The 23,965-nt window shown below is 43.5% G+C and overlaps 1 protein-coding gene across 1 annotated transcript in view; it reads left to right on the top strand.

The window, feature by feature from the left end:
* Positions 1 to 8,310: 8,310 nt before the first annotated feature.
* LOC135383299 (phospholipid-transporting ATPase ABCA3-like) overlaps positions 8,311 to 23,965 on the top strand; it is a 165,424-nt gene continuing 149,769 nt past the window's right edge. The window contains exons 1-4 of the mRNA XM_064612815.1: positions 8,311 to 8,412; positions 13,895 to 14,096; positions 15,078 to 15,166; positions 15,429 to 15,632. Of these exons, the coding sequence (XP_064468885.1) occupies positions 13,895 to 14,096; positions 15,078 to 15,166; positions 15,429 to 15,632 (495 nt within the window). The 5' untranslated portion in view covers positions 8,311 to 8,412. The remainder of the gene's footprint in view (positions 8,413 to 13,894; positions 14,097 to 15,077; positions 15,167 to 15,428; positions 15,633 to 23,965) is intronic.

Genomic DNA, 23,965 nt, shown 5'->3' with positions numbered 1-23,965 from the left:
TGATAAAGAAGTAGTGAGTGACGAAGGAAGGAGGTAAAAGAAAAAGCGAAACCACAGTCAATGGGACGGAGGAAGGCAAAAGCGAATTTATTGCAGATATAAATATAGTACATAGTAGAAGCCCTGGACGGATAACAGGAAATATGAAGTGGGGTGAATTATACAGTAGTTATTGTGGGAAGTGCATATACATGTACATGATATACATTTATTAAAATAGTAAAATAAGTTAATATGGATAGTAACAAAAAAGGGGATGCAGGCACTTCCCTGTATGGGTAAGTAAGACTTATTACTTAATTGGTGATGCTGTTGGTAAAATTGTTTTTCTTCTTGATTCTTGTTCTGTAAGTTCACTTCATACTTTATGTTCTTCCATCTTGAATCTTCATTCTTTGGCTTCTGCATTTGGTGTTAGAGCTTGATGAGTGAGGCTAAGCTGAGTTGGGTCCAGATGAAAGTGATGATGACGTGGTGGTAAGAATGGTCTGGCCTGTTGGTAATTCTTTATGAATGGAGTGATATATATGAGCTGTGCTATTCCTAATGTTGTTGATGTTGGATGTGAAATAGGTGCGACGCAAGAAACAGCTCATGGAGAGCAGCATTGTTTGTTTCGACGGCGGTTTCCGTGTCACATGCTTGTTTGGGCGGGTCTTTGGATGGAATCGATTGTTTCCGATATTCTATTGACCAATTGTATTAATAGCGGATGGAATCTGGGTTCTCTGATTAAGTAGGAATAGAGGGTTTCATTTATTTTAGTACTTAATTCCTGTTCTGTTCAGTTTGAAGAATTATATCGGATGTGATATTGCAATGATAAAGATAGTGGTCGATACCTTCTACTACGTTTGCATTTGCATAGGGAGTGTTTTGTTAGATGAACTGATTTAAAGTAGTAGGGGAATCTTCCATGGCTTGTTGTGAGCTGAATGATTTCGGCGTTTAAAGGAAACAGATAACCTGCTAATTTAATACTGGGTATCCATTTAATGATACTTCTATCCAATGATTTCCAGTGGTTTTCCCATTTTTGATATTCTGAATTGTATATTAAGCTTTTAATGTATTTGTTGTCCAAGTTTAGGGGAATAAAAGTGCCCGTTATGTTTGCACATTTAATGATTTTATTTAATTCTTTGTGAATTAATAGTGGAAGCTTTCGGTTGTAAACGATTATTATTGAAGTGTTAGGTAAGGTTTTGACAGTTCGCTGAATTTGGGATATGTATGCGTTGGTCGGGTTGTTTCAATTAAGTGTTTTAGCAATTGAAATGTTTGTTATATGAATGTTGATTTTGCCATCTTTAATGGTCTGATCCTTTAATAAGGCAATAGCTTGTATGGCTGTCGGAAGGCATCGGTCATGACTATTGGTATTTTTGGAAATGCGGAACATTTTTGAAAGTTTTCTATTATTTTGTGGATCTCGGATGATGTAGGCGGCACCAAAGTTATTTCTAAATCGTTTACAGTCCAAAAATTTTTCTAAATTCGCTAAAGGTTTTGGATCGTAGTTGGTAAATGGAAGTTTATTATCTTGTGATGGTTGGACATGCCATGAATTTATACGGTAATGGACTTCTCCAGGGGTGACTGTCACTAATAGTGATGGGTTCTTTTAAATGCATAATTGAATTTGATTTAGTTTCAGCTTCGATTTTGTTGTGATAGGAAGCGTGTTACAGAGTACAAGAAGAGTTTCGTTAGGAGCGGTTCTATAAGCTTTACTGATAGTGAGAAGTTGAATACGTTGAATAGATAATAGTTTCCTAACTATATGGGAGTTATTGGTATTACTCCACCATGCATTGGCTCCGTACAGAATTATTCTTTAGGTAGATTTAATATATATTTCTCGTAAAACGCTTCGACTGAGTCCCCAATGATTACCGGAGAGTTTTGGGATATTATCTTTGAAAATCGTAACCACTTTTTAACCTCTTCGAGGTCTTCTAAGAAATTATACTTGTTGTCAAAAGTTACCCCGAGTACTTTAACGGAGGGAGTAAATTTGATGGATTCATTGTTTAGTTTAATTACAGGGGGTCTGTTACGATATTTATTGCCATATGTGATTATTAAGGCTTTAGTTTTTGAGGGGTTAATAACCAACGCTTTTTTATTAGACCATGAACTTATATATTCAAGGGATTAGTTAACCTTATTTTGAATTACTTTGTCTTGATTGTCCGGTAATAGTTTGGAGGTAATGAGATTGAGAATGCCATTAATGAGCATGGCCCAGAGGAGGGGGCTGAGTCTGGATTCCTGAGGGCATCCTTGTTCAATTAAGAATGTGATAGTTTCTGATTTTGCTACGTAAGTTACATTACTGTTTTGGAGAAAATCCTTGATTATATAGAATAGTTCTTGCGGGCATTTGGTTTTACTAGGTTCTGATGAAATAGCGTTATGGTTAGCAGAATCTAAAGCGCTCTAAATGTCGAGTGAGATGATGGCGACATGTTTTTTATCCTGTTTTGCGTTGTCGATAATTTTCTTTAAATTAGTTAATGCGGAAGTAGTGGAGCGGTTGTATATAAAACCCTGCTGGTTAGGATAAAGTATAGATTATTAGTGTGCGAAGAAGTAAAGTCGCCTGAATAGTATTTTTTCGAAGATCTTACTTATGATGGGAATTCGCTGCATGGGCTGGTTTGTTAGGTTTTCTGATTATTATTAATTTAGAATTTTTTCAGCTGTCTGAGCGATATTTGAATTTTACGATGGAGTTGTACAGGCGAGTGAGGAAGTTGGGATGTGAGCTATGAAGTGCACGTACTGTAATCATATAATGTTATCGAGACCACAGGCTGTGTTGGGTTTAAGGGAGTAAAAAGCTTATTTATTTCTTATATGATAATTTCTGGGAAATTTCCTTCTGAGAGGAGCTCCTCGTAAATTGGTGATGGACCTACGTTTATAAGGCTTTTTAGCATTCATTTAATTATTAGTTCAATGGATTCGACGAGAGATTTGGTGAGTCCGTTTTCTGCTTTTAGTAGTGGGATAATATTTTTTGTTTTAATTTGTTTGTGGCGAGTTTATGGGGGAGAGTAAAAGGGTTGTTAGGATTAACTGCAGAACAGATTTTTTCAAAATGTTGGGTTTTGGCACCTATTATTTGTCCCTTGTAGTTGTTGAATTCTCGATAGTATGTATCGATAGTTAGTTTCATCATGGTATTTCCGACGTAGCTTTCTTACTCTAGTGCGTAATTCTGTTAATTCTTCGGTCCACCAGGGGACTTGTCGGTGTGATCGGCGGACGACTTTTAATTCATTATTTCTGTAATTTTGAAGTTTACCTGTAAAGGGTTTTAAGGTGATTTTTAAATTTTGTTTATCTACAATATTAGAGCTTAGATCGAAGTAGTTGTCTTTGGAAATGCGTTTATTTAACTCTATTTGACTGCTTTTGGTAAATTTTAGTTGTTTATCATTTTTGGAAGTGATGGTGTTAAATTCGATAAGTCTGTGGTCACTGAGCCAGAGGTGGTCTAAGACATTCCAGGCTGAGAGTTTGTGTAAATTATTTGAGTTATTGTTACATCGATTCATGATCGTCCATTTACTGTTTCAAAAGTAGGTAGGGAATAGGGGTAATTGACTGTGGCTAAGTTGTTTGTAATAAGGAAGTATAAAAGTAGATCGCCTCTATCATCGGCAGAGTTACCCCAACGTAATTATTATTGATGAATTATCATATTGTTTAATATTTTGTTCTAGAGTTCTTAAGGTTGTATTTAAATTATTCCTGGGAGGGGCATAGACGCTAGTTATTAAGAAGTTTTCAGAATGATTTGTGCATTTTATTGAAATAATTACGTCGGTTATACTAACTGGGAAAATGTCCCATTGGCTGTTTAAGCATATAGTTTCAACTTTTGCTTTTACATTGTTTCATATATTTTGTAGAGGTGGGTTGAGTTTGTTATGGGTGTGTCCTTCATAAGGTTCTTGTAATAACAGGAATTCAGATTTTCTATTTAAGGCTGTGTTTACTGCGATGAGGCAGGCTGGTTGAGATCGTGCGGTATTAAGTTGTACAATATTAGCCATGAGGAGGATAAAGCTGTAGTGTGTTGTTAGCCGTTGCGGAGTGAAGATTCATGAAGAACAATGTCTGTTTCCTTTATGATGAGTAATTGATACGTGAGATAATAATCTCTCCCCATGTTTTGAGGGACGGGCAGGCTGAAGTTCCGAAGACATGGTGAAGGTCATGTCTAGTCCTGTATTTAAGGTTTGCCTGTTGGCAACAGAGGCAATGGACATTATCTACTGTAGCCCTGCATTCGTGAGCAGCGTGGAAGCTCCCACATTTATGGCAGTTACGGTTAGCTCGTTGCATTAAGGCCTTGAACGCTTCTGGAGGGGTTTCAATGATGTAGGTGGTTGTTTCCCGTTGATGAAAGCCGGTTTTCATTTTGAATGTGTCTTCTGTGAGATTCAGATCGTTCTTCTCATTTATCTTGTCAATTAGATCTTCTGTGATGCTTGGATCTGCTTCTGAGATTCTGATTATCGGATTGTTTAGTCTGCGCATCTCTGCGGACATGAGCTTTTTTTGTCTTTGGCTCTTCTTCAAGAGGCGAGGCAAGATCCTTGAGGCCATTTTCATTTGATGCCTTGACGATGATATCACCTTTAGCAGTCTTCTTCAATACGAGATCTGTAAGGCCGAATTGTGCCGGCAAGAAGTTACCTTTCAAGGCTTTTTTGGATGTCTTCTTTGCTCTTTTTCGTTTTTATGAACAAGGTGTGCTTGCATTTAGGAGTCTGAGCTTGTTTCCAAGCTTGCGCATAGCTTCAGGAATGGACGTTGGTTGATGATCGTTGTTCCTCAATAATGCTTTGTTTGTTGTCGATTGTATCTTCTGCTTGTTGAAGCTTATCTTGCAGTAGCCGCCGTTTGATATTTCATTCTCTTTTATTATTAATTCCAAGTCGTCCATGATAGAACGGATTTCTTCAGAAACTTCTAAGTCCAGGAGCTTATCGCAGTCGCGAAATTTGTATCTCAGTTTTCGGAGCTTTTCTGTTTTTTCTGCTCGTTTTCTTTAGATTCAACTGGATCCGTAGCCTGAGAGGCGGCACTACAAGTGGAGTATTCATCTTCTCTATGGTCTGCACCTTTCAAGTCATTTTTTTGGCTCTCCTGTTGGTTTTTGAGTATTTTCGTTTGGTGTTTATTGTTTATTTTTCAATTGCCTCACTAGTGGCCCATCGTCGTTCGGCGGCAGTGCCATGCTGATAGCATAAACTGCGGTCAAACTAAGATGGCGCCGCCCTGTGATCGAACCCGGCGTGGTTCTTTTGAATATTCCTCGAGATCAACTGAACCGATTTGCAAAATTTCAGTAGATTCGTAAATCGCAAGTCGAGATCTTCAATTAGGCACCTAGATCATCGACCTAGGCCGAGCGGTTCAAAAGTTGGTTGTCACATGGTGATAATTTGGGCTTAGCAGCGAAGCAGCGGTTTTTCACAATTTATATGAAAATTATAAGTTTTTCATTGTAAAAATTGCTTGCCGTGAGGTCTTGAGTACTTCATACGAAAGTTCGTCATGGGCTTGGTGTATCTTTTTGTTCTGGTCAATTAGCCAATTAATTAGGGATACAAATTCTGGAGTTCAACTGAACACATGTTGGCGACAACTGGATGGAATGCTTTCTAAGGCAATCTAGAACTTTGGGATGTGGCCTCGATATTCAAAACGATGAGTAGCAATTCTTAACTTATTAGCTAACTAAAGAGAACGTAAAAAGTGCAAGCGAATTTTTTATTTCTATTTCAGAAGTTTCTAAGATCATATTCACAACGCCAAGAGTATGTGGCTAGTACGGTACGGTGGGGCTCAGCGGTTATACAAACGTTCAATAATTTTTTTGATGATGTTAACGCACATGGACATGCAAGACTCTACACTTAAAATGTACTTTGATCATTTGGCAAAACACCATTAGTATGCCATGATGCTGGTTATTAGTGATTTTTTATTTACAAAAATATGTTGCAAAGTTACCAAAATTTCTCAGTTTACCTCATGAGGACGGCAAAGCGGAAAACATTGAGGGGTAAAGTGGAAAGTGTATACACTCTCTTCAGTCCATCCAAGTTAGAAGCCATTTTTCATACAGGAGCACATCAACAATAAATATCCATTTTTGATAAGGTATCTATATAGTTCTAGTCCGAGTTAGCGGGATCAAAAGAGTTACGACTTTCCACTTTGCCCCTTTTCACTTTGCCTCTCACAGGTTGTCTATGAATCGAAAGTACTCCATGTTTGATATAACTGCAAAACTGAAAATTCCTGCCGTTAGATATTTGCAGTATAGCTGTTGTTTGAAGTTGGAGACATAATTCAGCGCAACTAGATTTGTTTCAATACTCACAGATGTTGTTTCCATGCAGTCACAGTCCGTGTCCCTAAAACTGCTGAAAAGCTGTATACATACATACATGCGGGGTGGTCCACCAACCATGATAGAAATTCATAGTAAAAAACGTAGGCCCCGGAGAGACATGCGGTCAAGGGATTTTTTTCTGCCAATAACTTTTGCCACATATTGTTAACATTTTTATTTCATTTCAATTGACGGAAAGTTAATTTCTTGAATTTAACTCCGAAATTTCTCAAGGCAACCTAACGTTTTCTTTGCGGAAATGGGTTCCCCGTGGTCATTTTACTCGGTGTAGCACATAATCCCACTCGTAATGCAATGGCAATTGCCGAAATAAATTCACCGAAAATCCGTGGAAATGAGGCCTTGGCCCCGCCTCGTTTTTCACAGCTCGTAGTTTGAGCGCAAAGCTGCGAAGAAAGGAGGTAATGAAACAATGTAAAAGCAAAAGTTGAAACTATATGCTTAAACAGCCAATGGGACATTTTCCCGGTTAGTATAACCGACGTATTTATTTCAATAAAATGCACAAATCATTCTGAACTTCTTAATAACTGACGTCTATGCCCCTCCCAGGAATAATTTAAATACAACATTAAGAACTCTAGAACAAATAATTAAACAATATGATAATTCATCAATAATAATTACGTTGGGGTAACTCGGCCGATGATAGAGACGATCTACTTTTATACTTCCTTATTACAAACAACTTAGCCACAGTCAATTACCCCTATTCCCTACCTACTTTTGAAACAGTAAATGGACGATCATGGATCGATGTAACAATAACTCAAATAAATAATTTACACAAACTCTCAGCCTGGAATGTCTTAGACCACCTCTGGCTCAGTCACCACAGACTTGTCGAATTTAACACCATCACTTCCAAATATGATAAACAACTAAGATTTACCAAAAGCAGCCAAATAGAATTAAATAAACGCATTTCCGAAGACAAACACTTCGATTTAAGCTCTAATATTGTGGATAAACAAAATTTAAAAATCACCTTAAAATCCTTTACATGTAAACTTCAAAATAATGAATGAAAAGTCGTCCGCCAATCACACCGACAAGTCCCCTGGTGGATTACAAGCCGTCATCCCAAGCAGCACAATGTACTGAAAGTCGAGTGCAATACGGGTGGACGGTATGTGTCTTATCAATGTTCTTTAGTTTCTCGAGTCTGTTCAAGGCCTTTCACCTACCCGTCCACCCCTATTGCACTCGACTTTCAGTACATTTTGCTGCTTGGGGTGTGACCTCATTTTTGATAAGATAGCTCTGATTCCCGCACTCACCGCGCGTGTTTGTTCCGGGGGTAAGGCTTGTTACCCTTTCTCCCTCGTGTGCCGTGTCAATGTAACCTCTTTTTCGCAGCTTTGCGCTCAAACTACGAGCCGTGAAAAAAGCGGCGGAGCCAAGGCCTCATTTCCACGGATTTTCGGCGAATTTATTTCGGCAATTGCCATTGCATTACGAGTGGGATTATGTGCTATACTGAGTAAAATGAACCCGGGAAACCCATTTCCGCGAAGAAAACGTTAGGTTGCCTAGGGAAATTTCGGAGTTCAATTCAAGAAATTAACTTTCCGTCAATTAAAATGAAATAAAAATGTTACCAATATGTGGTAAAAGTTATTGGCAGACAAAAATCCCTTGGCCGCATGTCTCTCCGGGGCTTACGTTTTTTACTATGAATTTCTATCATGGTTGGTGGACCACCCTGTATATACACTATATACATACATGTATGCACACATACATAAATACATAACCACTCGCATCCTACAATCGCAGGACGCATGTGCAAGTCAAACAAACGTTAGCCCCACCGGTGGCACTGTCTGACCAAAGCATCGGACGAGGAAGACGAGTACGATGTTCTCGCATTCCATATGGAACTTCTGATGAACATTGCACGAAGCACTAGCTCGGAAGAGTGATATTTGTACTGAGTGTTACGGGAAGCAAGGGAACTTCTGCAGAAGGTAGTACATTTACATTCGTATTATTTTTATTTCCATGAATTACCTGTTTCCATGAATTACACGTAACTGAGACTTACGATAACTGAGAGTGTTGCAGTGTTCCGGTACACTTCGGTATCATTGCACGTAGAGGAACTGTCTCGTACACTCTTACCCATCGTAAGACTAAACTGTATTTTTATTAGTGAGCGTTATAGAAGCACGTCTACGAGGACTACAGAGTAGTTTTCGGGAAGTAATTAAATGAGGCTACAGATATTTGGCGTAGGTAGTACCAGTATAGAAACTGAAATGCGAGGAATGGGGGAAGGGGAACCTAATGTTCAGCCGAATGCTTTGATGGGACGAGAACCCCCTCCCTCTCCCCTAGATCTGCCACTGTGCTGTAAAACGCTCCCACAAAATCATGCTAACATCTTTGGCGCGTCACCCTCGGCATGAGGCGTGTGCCAGTATCTCGTTAATCGAGAGAGTTGCCTAAAACCGTTCTTTAGGTCTAGACATACTGCATGATTGCTTACCAAGTGATGAAGCCATAGAATTGTAACCGCGTTGTTCCTTGTGTTTGAAGGTATGCCCACGATAACCAAAACCAATTTTAGACTATCTTTGATCCGTCGTTCTCTTGTCGAGTATATGGAAGATCAGCTCGAGAACTGCACATATTTCGAACAAAGACTACTAGTACCTTCCGTTCTAGTCCCCAATGACCTACTCGCCCTACATTACCCAGTGAGACCTGGCTAGCCTCTCTCCTTTCTCGTTATCGCTTCCACTTGCTATATGTTGAATAAAGTGTTCATTTGCTGGTTTTGAGTCGTCGCTGTTGGTTCTTGTCCTGTGTCCGTCAGGACTGTCTAGTCCTCCCCTTCGCTGCTCCTCTGACTCAGGAGATGGTTCCGTTTAACTACTAGCACCACTGGGCACCCAGTATAACAGTGTGTTCCAGATATCCGTCTCTACTTAGCTGATGCTTTCGTGTGAATCTGCTTTCACCGAATACACGTATTATGCGCTTTTTGTCGAGTATAGGCGATATGCACTGTGACGTATGGGATGTTGATATCGCATGTGTGTCGGTGTGATGTTGATGACGCATTTGATGTCGCCAGAAAAAGTTTTTTTTATAATGGGCAGCTGTGCAATAGCCGTTCAATTAATCCCTTTATCTCGTAACCCTTCCGTATCGAATAGAGACAATAAGTCCTCTCCCAAGCAGCACACAATATTGGTCTAGTATTGCACTATCCCGGTTTTACTGGGCCTAAGGAGGCCCAATCAAGCCAATGAAGAGCCATGAAATGGCGCTTTATTGCCTCTATTGGTGTTATTTTGGCTCAACCGGAAGTATGCAAAACTGAACATCGTGTTAGAAATTGACCAGAATTGACCAGTTGTTAGAGCACTGCACGGGCCTACTTTTCAGGCCCGGCCCAGGCCAGGCTGCTAAGGCCCACACCCGGCCCGGGCCCGACGGCTTCTATATATTTCCAGCCCAGGCACGGTCCGAGCCCGACTCCGCCGGACCGGGCCCAGCCCGTACCCGAATGTTTCTATGCTCAGGCTCGGTCCCAGCCCGCATCTGCTCTGTCTGTTCTCGAGGTTCGGAGGCGTATATATTTAGATTTACTAAAGAGCACAGCACAGCAAGGAAAAGGATGCAGCTAATTGGTGGAGAGTCAGGAGGTACACTCGAACGCAGCAGCGGCTGTGTTTCTCTGCCGGCAAGCCGCTTTGTGCTTGGTGCTTGCTTGCTTGGGAACGCAACGCGCAGTGGCGTATGTACATTGCGATTCAAGGGAGACTCATCGCCGCTCTATTCCACATGCTCCGGTGTTAGTTCCCCTTTCTCGAACTCTCACGCGAACGAAATATATGTCAGAACACCTAACCTAACCGACTCTCTTGCCGGACTCTAATAAAAACGAAATATGTCAGAACACTTAACCTCACTGACCCTCGTGCCGGACCCTCACGAGAACGAAATATGTCCCAACACTTAACCTAACTGATGATCGTGGAGGACCCTCAGCGCGCCCGCACCACCAATCGCCCCCAAATGTGTGTGAGTGCATGCGTGAACGCCAGACCCATTCACGAAAGAAGCATGATCACATGTAAAAAAGTGATAGTTCTCAGATGAGAATGCCTGATATCCGATACCCAATAGGGAAAAAAAGTAACGTGAAAATTCAGCTGGCCAGTCTCGTGAAATATGTTTGCGTACATCCCGGACCATGGCTTGCGTTGTCAATCCCGTACCCGGCCCGGGCCGGTGGCTGAAACCCGAGCCCGGCCCAGGCCCGCCTAAAAAATGCCAAGCCCGGCCCGGCCCGTGGGCCGGGCGGGGCTCGGGCTTTCGGGTAAGCCCGGGCCCGTGCAGTGCTCTAACCGTTGTTGTTGCAGTTTGAGGCCATGTCGCCATTATAATTACGTTCTGGGCTTGCTCAATGAACGATGGCGCCTCATTGGCGTTACATTGGTTTTCCATCAAACCAAAGTGCCAATGTAGCCAGCTTTCAACCAATGCACCTTCACTGGCACTCCATTGATAATCCCGTGTAGGGCATGGCTGTACTTTAATATTCACAAAATATGTTATGTGAGTGAAAAAAACAGGATAATATTTAAAAAATATAACTTTTCTTTTCCTGTGGTATTCTGGCAGTAATTTTTTTTATTTGTACGGTCCATATGGTCCTAATTTTGAAATTATTCGAGTAACACACTTCAAGCCGCGCACAAAAATTATCGGTTTTATGGGCGGCGAAGCAAGTAACGACAGTGGAAGCGGCAGTTCAAATAAAAACAGAATTCTTGATAGGGATGAATACTGCTGTTGTACGTTAGGCGCCTCGAATTAATTACAAATTGATTGTAAGTTGATAAGACGTATGCCCTTCACCGTCGCAGGAGAGTTACGCTCCCTTTTACACCAGGTGCAGGTTGTGGGCAAAATTTGCTAACTTTGCCAATGATTCCGGCTGTTACCGCTATGTTTCCCAATGAAGGCTGCTGAGGGATGCTCGCATATGTTTTCTGTGATGGGTTCTACAGGGTGTCCCAGAAAACGTGTCATTGAATTATAATAAAAAAACTACACCACCTAGAGTCATGCGGTCAATGGCATTTCTTCTTACTGGGTTTTTGCCACCTCCTTGTGTGAATGTCGTGTGACGTAAGTTTAATTATGTAAATTTTTGCGAGCTTAAGTCGGAAATTTGCCTAGTAAAGGTCACTTGTTTACCCCACCAATGCGAAGAGCGTGTATAATTTAGTCAAATTAATGATAATTGACAGGGATATTCAGAAGGTATCCCATGGGAGAAAATAGCCGAACATCATGCTCTACGGAGGTCGCACAGAATAGCGCACGGTGAATTTTTCAGCGCAATCTTTGTCAGTCCGACGAAAGGAGGTTCGAAACCCAGCCCTCCCCGATATCGCAGAAGGAGATAAAACAGACACGGCTTATCACGTCCGACTTTCGCTTGAATAATGCTTTCCCTCTCCCAATTTTGGGAACTGTTACTTTTTCTACTATCACTCTGTGGGCTGCCTTCGGAACCTCCTATCGTCGCACTGAGAGCGATTGCGCTCAAAAAGTCATCGCGCGCTATGGTCCGGTGCTCCGAAAAGCATGATATTCGGCTATTTTTTCCAATGGGATAGCTCGTGAATATCACTGCGAATTATCATGAATGTGAGTGAATTCGGCACGCTCTTCATATTGGTGGGGTAAAAAAGTGACCTTTACTTGGCAAATTTCCGAGTTCAGTTCGCAAATATTTACATAATTAAACTTGGAGTACATGACATTCACATTAGAAGGTGGCAAAAACCTAATAAGAACAAATGCTGCTGACCGCATGATTCTAGGTGGCGTAGTTTTTTTATTATAATTCAATGACACGTTTTCTGGGACACCCTGTATATGGGACTACCCGGATCCCACACTAAGCGGGATCTTATCTCTCACCACCGCGTGCCGCCGATGGCACAGTATCTACATTATTAATTGTAATATGGTGCGTTCCTGCTGTCGTGCTACATTTGAAGACCAATTAAAACTAGACTGGTCATTCGTATTTTTCATTGGCTCACAAAGGTCTTGCAACATTGTTCCAATATTGGCAGTTTCATTGGCACAATATCGCTCCGAGTTGCACAGCCAATATTGGACCAATGTAACTTACGTTGGCTGCCAATGTTGGACCGATATTGTACCAATGATGGTGTGCTGCTTGGGCTGTTACCAAGCAGGGATAATATAACGCTGTGCAGTCATGCTCAACGAGACTTTCCCTTCGACAGCGGCTATACAGGGTGTTTCAGGTATGGTGTTAGAAAATCGTATTAAAAAGCTACTTATCTGAATATTATGAGGTCAACGCTATTTATCTCGTCGCGAGATTTTGCCATGATGTCTGGACATTTTTATCGAGTTTGGTTCAGGATAAATTGAACTTTCCCAATTGAACTGCGAAATCTGCCAAGTCATCCACAGTTTTCTTGACAGAGATAGAAGCGTATGCTGGATTTGCTAAATTTTATCGCAAAATATATTCTATACTACAATGATAATAACCGCGGAAACAAAAAGCGAATGCCGTCGCAGTTTCCATGCCCACAAATTGACGGCCGCGCTCAGATAAGCAACACGCGAGCAGGATATTCTCATGCGTATGCTTTTGTTCGTATGACGTATATATTCACTCGTTGACAGCGCAGGCAGCAGCACAGTGGGGCAGCAGACGTCTAATCGGATATACCTGTCCAGATGTGTGCAGAGTTTAAATGGTTATTACAAATTATCTACGAGATAGCTAATAAATATATTTACATCGATGTGTACTGCAATGTTTAAATGGAGCTCTAAGCTCTCTGGAAGTCACACCTCGAGTGTGATGACATGGATATTGAAGGACAAGCGCACACTTTAGGTGCAGTGTAATGGCTCTACAGTGTGTCTGTTCTGTCAGCGTATGGCTGGCTACATTGCGAAGGTAATTAAATTCCAGTTTGAACTCTATAATATCGAATGTAATCCCGGAAGTAATTAGTGACTGTGAACGTAATTAGGGTACTTGTGCAATTTGTAATTACTTTACTAGTCAAAGAGCTGGTGAAAGAGCTAGTCAATCAGCCATAATATCAGGGTCCTAGAATTGGAGAACACATTTTTGGAAAGACGTATTCTTGTTTGTGAGTGTTGAAATGCAACTAAAAAGGAGTCACACTCGTCTCTCAGGGTGTTGATACCACCTAAAAATGAGTCTGGGTACTATTTAATTGCACACACACACAAAAAAGTGTTTAAAATGTAATAAGGAGACACCTGCGTTGCTTAACTGCTTGCAACTACGTACATTGAGCTCGAATATGCGTGTTGAACTAACATTTGTATCAGGTGAAGGTAGCGATCCACTTGTACAGCACTGCCTGCAATTTGTGAGTTTCGATTTTTTTGTGGTATTTACAGATGGCATTCGTGTCACACTTGTTCCTCATCTTCTGGAAGAATGTGTACATGATCCAAATCCGTCGCCATTATTTCGTCACCCTCATAGAGATCGTCGTCCCTGTCCTCATAGCTTACGTTATCGGCTATGGTGGCATCATCAGTCACACGCACAAGGTACTCACGCATGTCAAGATTCCACCTCCACGAGGGCGCTCCATCGGTGAGTAAACCCCAACATTCACATGGTGCGGCACCGTTTGATGGAGCGGAACCTCCTCCTTTTTTGTCAATTACATACTATAATTGCTGAGAGCCCGAGTGATTCGCTCCCCCGCTGCAGCTCACCATATCGTGGCGACCGTCTAGAATTGTAAATACCGTATTTTCCGGTGTATAACGCGCGCCACTAAAAACGGGCCGAAGTTGAAAAATGTTCAATGTATAACGCGCACCGGTGCCTAACGCGCACCGCAATGGTGCCACAAGCTTTTGTACTGCCACTAGTATACACAATAAACCAAAGCGCTCTATCATATATGGATATGCTATATTTGGAACACATTTAGACAAATCCATTGAGCTCCGATGCAACATCGTCAGTGTCATAGTATACTTAAGTCTCCTCTCTGCGTTCCGTTTCGCGTCCCTTCTCAGTCACGCCATTCTTCTAAAATGAATTCAAGGTTATTGACTGCTGAATAGTATCCTTAAGCAGCAACATTAACCTTTATGAAGTCCAGTGCCCTTTAGCCGGTTTTGTCAACTGACCCTAAGAGATATGGGAGAAAGCCACAGCACACTCTGGAAGAGGCTAGAGTTTGTATGTCCCAGACCTGAAAAGAAACTCTGCAGGAAAATGTTTCCGTCTATAACGCGCACCGTAAGATAACGCGCAGGACCTCTTCAAGACGCTTTTTTACTGTACAACGCGCGCGTTATATACCGAAAAAAAAAAAAAGAAACTGTAATAATCTGAAGTACAGACCCACTGATGGGCGCGACCAATCTATTCATCCAAACACAAATCCCCATCTACACACCCTGTTTTGTGAGGGTCTTTATGTGCAATACAGTGTGTGTAATGTCCACTAACGGACGTACTTCGCTATCGCACAATAATTTCATTCTGATATATTTACGCAGAAAATACGTCAAACGATATGGGCGTTTTCTAACCGCCTGTTTATTTGTGACATTGCAGAACTTGTCGTTGGGCTGGGGTTACAGCTACCGTACAACAGCGAATACTCTATAGTTATGCCCCAGAATTTTGACGAGCCGCGCAACACAGTAAGTGCTCCGAATTTCTCGAGTCACGACTGGTTTTAGAACAATATGGACGAGACGCATTTAAAGCGCTCCACGAATAGCAACAGCCTATGAGAATCCGGGAACTTTGTTCATGAGTTTAGCCACTTTTCTGATGATTTGGTGATCGTGTCGTGGCGGATGTTACGAAAGCGCTATTCTGCTTCCGCAGAATGGATTCCGGTACTAGCCTTGTCGCCATAATAGTATCAACGGTGGGAGTGACCTGCGTTATTTCATGCAGAGCGGAATGCCGGAAAATATTGTACGACAGCGTCTATCATCCACGCCAGCGCCCTCCACTACCCTCTTGCCGAAGGCGATCGAGCAAGCAGCCAAGAACCCAGTAAGACACACACTGGGATCGCTGCCGTCAGTCATTAGCCTGCTCTTCATGTTGCCCGTATTCGTGAAGAGGCTCAGCGATGACCTCTCCTGTGGAGCGAAGGTTTGTCGTTGTAGCACTGCAGTTCTACGTCCTGGAGCGAATTTGTACTATCTGTGTATCGATTACAGAAATTTCCTCGTGCTTATCAGTTCTGGAGAAACGCCTTATGCGTGGAATTTGAAAGGACGAGAGCGGGTATCTTGTCACGGTCTCACTCGGCCACATTATCGCTGTTCCTGAGCGTGATACTCCGCAGAGCAGTATGTTAAAATGGAGTCTGGCCATTTAAGGCACCTGCCTATATCTGACGATCCGCCCACTTTTTGATCTGTCTGACCAATGACATATGATCATAACCAATCAGCCCTATCATGTCTCCCTATCCTACATGAGCAGCGCCATTTTGGGTTGCAAGTTGATTGGATAGAACTGAAAGGACGTACTTCATGCTACTTGAGATTTTCGAAACTGGTGAATTTGTGTGCCAGTTTGATGAACGCAATTTAGACGACGAAATCCTGGTCGGGGATTGCCATTTGCTATCCGTCGTTCCGCTGCTGGCGGAACCACCTGTTGGCTGCTTGTACCCGAGTAGCACATCCGACCGGACCGATACCGGCGGAGGGTTGCGGATCCACCGGGGTACGGCACCGGGGCGTCATCCATCTTGCAACATCGCACCAGTGCTGGCCCTGTACTGGCCATGGGTACTCATGCCGGATAGTTCCCCGACGTGATTTTGATAGATATAGCTCGCGCACTCTGCCGCTCGGGATGCTAGGTTTTTTGGGTGATTGGGTGATGATTTTGGGTAACTAGAGTCACCACATTAAGAAATAAATGCATTCAAGGCCTTTCGAAGTGCTTGGAACAGTTTATTTCGGTACTTTTCCAAACATTTGCTTCTTTAAAAAATAACAAGCAGATGTTCTTTCCTTGTTCGCCGTTTTCATCGCAGCAAGTATTCTATTCTTGTTCGCTGTTCCCGGCCTCTGCTGTAGCTTCCCTCTTGCGGGCTTCCTGTCCTCTTTTCGGTCTGGAGCCCCGGCAAGGAAGCGACCAAGTTTCCCGTTAATGACTTTCGCTGTCGATGCTGGGTACCGCTTTAGAAGTACTTCTGTAACAAGAGAAGGATAATATAGTAGGTGTTACAGGTACTTACCTAAATGCACGAAGCTCATTTTTTAGCGCGACACACATTAAGCACTTCCCGGTGAGTACATGAACCATGCATAGCCTTGAAGCACATCTACTGTACAATAAGAGTAACTGTAACACCCCGGAGTGTCCTTTAGTGATGAGGAGCCTGATTTCGCGATACTATGGGCTCGGCAAAGGAGCGTCCTACCAGGATAATCACGAAGAATGCAAGAATGTAGTCGCAAAGTGGAGAAGTTATGCTTCTGCTGAGCCCCCTTCAGACTGTAGAGGAATGCTACGCTGTTAGTCAGTAGCTTGTTCGTCACAAGCTGCGCCGTTTCTTGAATTGAGTTCCCTCCCAGCCGAGACAGCATCTGAATCTGAAAAGCAGATTAACAAGTAAAATTCGTTAGACCGGATGTGCCCTGCCTCTGACCTTTGCTAGTACTGTGCCAAGCTTGAGAAGATCGCCTTCAGTTTTCGCAGGGAGGTCCGGGATGTCGAAGTTTGTAACCAAATTTCGCTGGCAGTACGTTTCATTGAACTGCTGCAACGCTTGCAGACGCTGTTCCACTGACTTCACTGTTTATATATATATATATCAAGTAGTACGGGGAGTGTATTTCTATCAAGACCTGGAAGACATTGTCGTAACACGACTATGTGATACAATAGAGCAACATGCCAATGCCCACCTTGAGCGGACCTTGCAGTACTGTTGCTACGATGCTGTCGTGTGCGCAACACAGATGTTAGCTAAAAGAGAAAACGAAGAACTTACCTGCATGTTTACCTGCGTAAACTTACCTGCGTGTTATGTATGTTTGCCTTATGGCAAACATACTTGTTTTATTTGGCGGTTGACAGCGCGTCTGGCCAACGGACACCACAAACAAACTAAAGATAATTAGAGGAGAGGGAAACAAACAGTCACGCATGCGCAGAATGGTAGGATCACATGCGCGCGAGGGCCGGTAGCCAGCCGGTGGTGTGCGGCGCAGGACGCAGACCGTCGGATATAGCCCCGTTACCTGTCGGGGGTCGACGCTACCCTCCTTACCCTCTCGTTTCTCTCCACCGGTGTCCAAACGGGATCGTGCTGGCTCCCGGTATGCGGTATTGCCCAGCAGCGGCCCAGTTGCCCCGATGGGACCCCGACCCTCAGCCGACATATTGTGCTGCTCGGGTACATATCGGGTCTTCGGTACGATTTTTTAAATTAAACAACATGACTAGATGAAAGCAAAAAAGCAAAAATGTTTGTATCCATAAAATTTAGTAATTACATACAAAATTGTACAGCACCGTGCCCTTTCTCGTATTTCGTTGTGACCGTCGTGTTCACTAGGCCTAACAACGACGTCAAAATGCATTATTTTCAGTTAGATATTCCTAGCGGAGCAGAAGTTTAAACTCATTTTTGAGAAACTTACAAGAGGATGTACATCTGCCGCGTAAAATCAGGGCAGTTTGTGATAGAAAATGTGTGGCGAAATTTCCACTTCACCGTGTTTGCTTTCGTCGCCATTCTTGGTGGCAGTCAGATGTCATGGCGGCCGTCTTGGTAACAAAAGAAGCGAATGAGAGGCGCGCAACTGTGATTGACAGGTAGAGGGTCCTTTTTACGGCTCGTCGCCATGGCGAGACTCCCTTTCAATACACGGCTCTGATACTCTGGAGGCTCACACCGCCACTGAACAATTTACCACTGCTCGTGTTCGGGCCTCTGAAGGGCACTTTGCGTTTCCAAATGTTGTTGCTTCGTTTAGATTAAGCACAGCTTTCGTGTGATATTGGTATAGATAGCTGAAATCATTACGACAAAATGCATCGTATCGTACAATATGGAATGTGACGTAGGCAGGATTAGAGCCCTGCACGGGCCCGGATATGACCCGGCACGCGGGCTGGGCCGGGATTGTTATTGGCTGTGTGCTCCGGGCCGGGCCGACAAAATACGCCTCCACCGCGGGACGGGCGTAGTCCGGGCCGACAAACATGCTTCCGAGAGTCACACTCGACAGGGTCACGCAGCTAATTCCACGCAATGGACTATTAGTTCATATCATACGTGCTTGCGTCATTCCGGTGCATATTATTTCCAAAAACAAGCAAGGGACACTGCATTATGCGTATGATTCGACCCTCTATAACATTCTCAAAGCCACTTTACATTGCTCCTGACTCCTCACGTATTCCACAAACGCGTTCGCAAAGCTTGGTGAGAGGGGTAAGGATTGGGAGGAGTTCGTCGACAGCATCCTCTACATCCACAAAAACTTCTATTTAGAGGAGGACGGGTCGCAAGAAGCTCAGGAAATAAAGTGTGGGTACCCGCGCGGGTCACGACGCGCTTGCCCACGTGCGTCCTGGATTTAATTTGGTATAGTCTTGTTGTGGCGTTAAACCGACAGTTCTTATATGTTTGTGGCTGTGTCTTTTCTTCTTATAAGTTTACTTATAAATTTGTGTGATAAGCGCTAGAAACACGTACGTCACGGCTGGAGAAACTAGGCCCGGCTCTATTCGGTGAGTCACCGGGTCTGGCTGGGCTCTATTCACTGGGCCATCGGGCCGGGCTCCGAACGGTCGGTCGAACGGAGGAGAAAGAAAAACGACGAAGGAGACATCATGTCTGTCCGGCACCCGTGTTCTCTCGGACTACAACCGTTGTGCTCGCAGACGCTAGCGGGTTGTTTCGAGGGTTTTGAATGCTTCAGATTTAGATTGTGGCGAACAGCTAGTGTGAAAACGGAATGGCGCATCCAGCTGATCATCACAACAGCGGAAAGACAAACATGACAGGGAATCCTTGCACCTCCAAAGGACGCAGAAATCGCGAGGAAGTCGCACTTCTTCCGATGACCCGCAGGTCAACGGTAAGACAAGTTTCGTTACTTCTTGTTACCGAAGGAGGTTTATCGTGTAAAGTGTATTACGTACAACATTTACGAGTCACTCTGTACGTTCAAGGAGCATGCAAATGATCGGAATGAAATATGACTGGAGAAGTAGAAATTACGATTCTGAGCCCTGTGATACATATTCGCACAAAAAGTTTGAGCGTAGCGCGCAATCCTGGCGCGCGAGGGAACTTTGAATCTCGGGGCAGAAATGCGCCCCTCACTCGGCTGCCAGCCGCTGACGTCAGGTGGTTGCGCCGTCTTTTTCTTTCTTTTTTGCGACTTCCCCGGCGTGGCAGCGCCGGCAAGCAAGAAGCGTTGTTGTTCATCGGACGTCGTGGAAAGGACAGATGATGAACTGAACACTCTTCAGGCGACACGTCTGCTCTTCTTGACAAAACGTTTTGTGGAGTTGGAGCCTAAGCTCCGCCAGCTTAGATTTCGCCACACGAATCTCCCGGAGACTGGTAAGTGATGCTGCTAAGTGTGAGCAAGCATTCGGATTGAAATATAGTGCTTCTTAGTTACAAATGCATAGTCATGAAGACGCGGCGCAGTGACCAGTGTTTTCATTTGAAGAGGTCGTCGACCATCATGACTTCTCCGTGTTGTGGTCAACACTATGGGCTCTGAACCGCATGGACACTGGCATCTCCGAGGCGAAAGAGCGGACCGATGAATGCATAGCTGTGTAACATTGCGCTTACCATAGCTTACTGATACTATAACTCACTGATACCAGGAGCGCATCGTCTCCACATGCACAACATGGATACCAGAATAAAGTCAGTAGAGTTCATGTGCTAGCGATCTGTGTGAAACCCCAAAACACATGGCCAAATAAGCGTTTTCTTTTTGGAATGGTCATATGCAGCATACAACAGTGGCACATGGAATAAATCTCCAACTGACAGGAATGTATTTAGTCGTATCATATACAGGGTGTTTCACCTAAGGTGATAAAAAAAAACTGGCTACGTACTCGCCGGAAGATTGTCGGAGTTTCGGCAATTACCTTCTGGAAACTTTTGCCACCATTGAGGAAGGCTTTGAACAATTTTTAATTACGGGAAATTTATTTTTTTCAATTGAACTTTGAAAATTGCAAAGGAAATTCCAACTTTTTTTTTACAGAAATATGGAGTCCCTCCACGGATAACTACAGACCCAACCAAAACTACGCACAGTATCGCAACAGAAATAGTCGAGAAAAATCGGTAAAAATTCGGCTTAGCCCCGCCTGCTCAGTTGTCGCAAAGAGAAGCGCAAGGTATGTGCGGGGAGAGGAGGAAGTGTTCCCGCCTCTTGTTTTACCTTTCTTTTCCCCTGTTTGACCTTGATGCTGGCGACAACCGACCTATCAAAAAGAAAACAAAACAACCGTCTTATCAAATGCAGGCGGGGGCACTCTCTCGTCTAGACTCAGATTTCGCGCGCGCTTTTCTGCGAAAATTAAGCAGGCGGAGCTAAAGCGTAAGTTTTACTAATTTTTTAAAAACTATTTCCGTTACGATACTGTGCATAGTTTTTGTTGGGTCTGTGGTTATCCATGGAGGACTTCACATTTCTCTAGAAAAAAAAGTGACGTTCGCTTGGCAATTTTCGAAGTTCAATTGAAAAAAATAAATTTCCGGCAATTAAAAATTCCTTCCTGAATGGTGGCAAAAGTTCCCAGAAGGTAATTGCCGAAAGTCCGACAATCCTCCGGCTAGTACGTAGCCAGTTAAATTTTTTATCACCTTATGTGAAACACCCTGTATATGCTGCATACACAGGCACAATACTGTTCACTAATTAACGACACCTCAGCACAATCGGAACAGAAACCACGACTGCGTACGATCCACCTCAACCCGGGCAGTCACGGGAACACAAAAGGCCTAGCCACACCTTTTACACTGCCCGCAGTCTTGTTTTATGCAAAACGTACGAGACAAATCATGTAAGAACGCTAGTGAATGTCAAACGCAAATAAATAGCAAAAGCGTCTCAGTCGGTAAGCCCCATGATTCCGGAGCTGGCAGACGATTCCGATGGGGAGCTGACGCTTCCGGCAGCCAAGGAAGTGCTCGGCCACCTGACGTCACCACACGCCAGACTCGGCTTGGGGCAGACTGCCGCCGCGGAGCGCATTCTTGCCAACTAATTTTCTCAGGAAATCTGCGCCTTTCAAAGGAAACATTTTGCGTGACAGTTTATGAAGATAGTATGTTCATATCTAGCGGTGAAAAATATATGTTCCTAATGATTTCCATGCTCCTTTAAAGGCGTTTCATAGCGCAGTGCATAGTGCCTTGCCGTAACTTGTGCGTTTCGGATATGCCGCGAATTAAATTATATGCAGCCGTTCATTCACTGTGATCTACGAACGTTTGTGACAAATGTACTTTAGTGTTCAAATACAAAATCAACATCGATTTTCAACAGTAATTTTCGTTCAGAGCTACGCGTCATCAATAAATTGTTTTTATTTTATTTTTTAGTGCTCCCGCAGCCATCGGCAGCAACGACACACCTGGCCCAGCTGTTTTCGAAAACTGTACACCTTCCCATACTGGGTGTGCGAACTGCAGTTGGACTGCTTTTCGGCGTCGAAGCACCTAAAGCTCCAGTGAAGCCTGTTACAAGACGTGAAAAGATATGTACTGTAACTTTTTGTCAACAGTTCGCGAGGGCAAATAAACTTGCTTTATCAACGGCCATCGCTCTTTGTTTCTCTGCTTTGGAACAACACGTACGTTACTCTACAGCAAGCGCGGAAGAAAAACAGACGAAGATGAGACTGGGGGAGGGGGAAGAGAAAAGAGAGACGAAAAACCGAACTAAAATGACGTTGAGACACAGCCTACACTCTACGCCCGGTAACGCTCGTGTACGGCATGAAAAAGAGGTACATTTCTTTTCTGTTTAATATACCTCTTGATTGAAGAATTACAGCAAACCTAATGAAATAAGGAGGTACGGCGCACCGTTACGTGCATAAGGTACACACGCGATAGGCGGCAATCGCATGGAGCAACTTTTGCCAACTGAATCGTGCCAATGGAGCGCCAACTCAGCGTGAACAGAACAGTATCGAAGCTATGCAACCGCATGGAGCAGAATGTCCACGTTGAGGTTGTCATGGTGAAGCGTCGGCCTCGCGTTTACCACCGCTTGTTGCACGCGATGTGGCAATGCTTATTGTAGTAGACTGCTGTACGCATTGTTTAGTAACATAAATGATATTTTAGCGGTTCTTGAAAAAGTACGGCTAATAATATCTAGAAACCAGGTGTTTACAAAAAAATTTGAGATATGAAGAGAATGTTTCGAACTACTTACGAGCATGAGCGAACTACTAGCAATGCTCACTAAAGAAATATCAGACTGCATTCTTGTTACCGTTATCTCCTCACACATTTCCGATTTGCCATGTGCCACAAATAATATTTTGATGTTTCATTTAGTCACCTTCGCCTTGCACACACCTCGCCACCTCCTGCCAAACGATATATTTTAAGTTGATGTCCTTATACTGAACAAGTTTGACGTTCCAAAAGGGTGGCCTCCGTGAAGTTCACACGACGGGTCTGCGTGTCCTCCTAGGAGGCAGGGCGAAGAGGGCAAAGCCCGAAGCAAAAAAAAAAAAATAATAATAATAAAGCGGTCACAGGCACGGTCATAGATGACTTTGTCACGTGCTCGTGGCATTTCCTGTGAAGCGTGTTTCGGTTCCGTCGGGTGGTGTCACTTCCTTTCCTCAGACTAAATATCTATCCTTGGCAGAAACCGGCTCATCGGTCCGTCCTCTATTGTTCGCTTAATAGGTCACCGTTCCTTTCAAGTTCTGGTGCCATTCAGTTGGCAAAAGTGCTCCATGCGGTTGCCGCCATACGATGCGCCTTTGTCACGTAACGAACGACGCTGTATGCGCGAGCGAGCGAGATCAGACAAACGTATAGGACATTCGTTTATCAGGTCTCACTCGACTCTGCCATTCCAAGCCTCCAAACTAACGTGCAAAGGCAATCGTGCCGTCAGCGAAGCCCAATATTTTCACCGATTCACCACGCTCATAGAACAGACATGTAATGAGGTACTACACAACAAACAGTTATATTCCGAAAGTACGTACCTTGGAAGTGGTATCCAGTGTTGACACAATCATACAAAACATCCCGCGCACACTATCTTTAATGGCTTCACACGTACACATGTTTCAATGTCACACGGTACAGAAAGGTGTCCGAAATCGGTGTTCAATCACAAATTAGTAATGTTCGAACCGTAAGTGATTAAAATGCTCAAAGCAGTTGAGCAACAAGCTTACCGTTCATACAATGCGAAGCGTGCAAAGTCGATACTGAA

The sequence above is a fragment of the Ornithodoros turicata genome, chromosome 2, assembly GCF_037126465.1.
Source record: "Ornithodoros turicata isolate Travis chromosome 2, ASM3712646v1, whole genome shotgun sequence".
NCBI classification, from domain to species: Eukaryota; Metazoa; Arthropoda; class Arachnida; order Ixodida; family Argasidae; genus Ornithodoros; species Ornithodoros turicata.
This window is presented reverse-complemented; position numbering and strand designations above follow the sequence as displayed.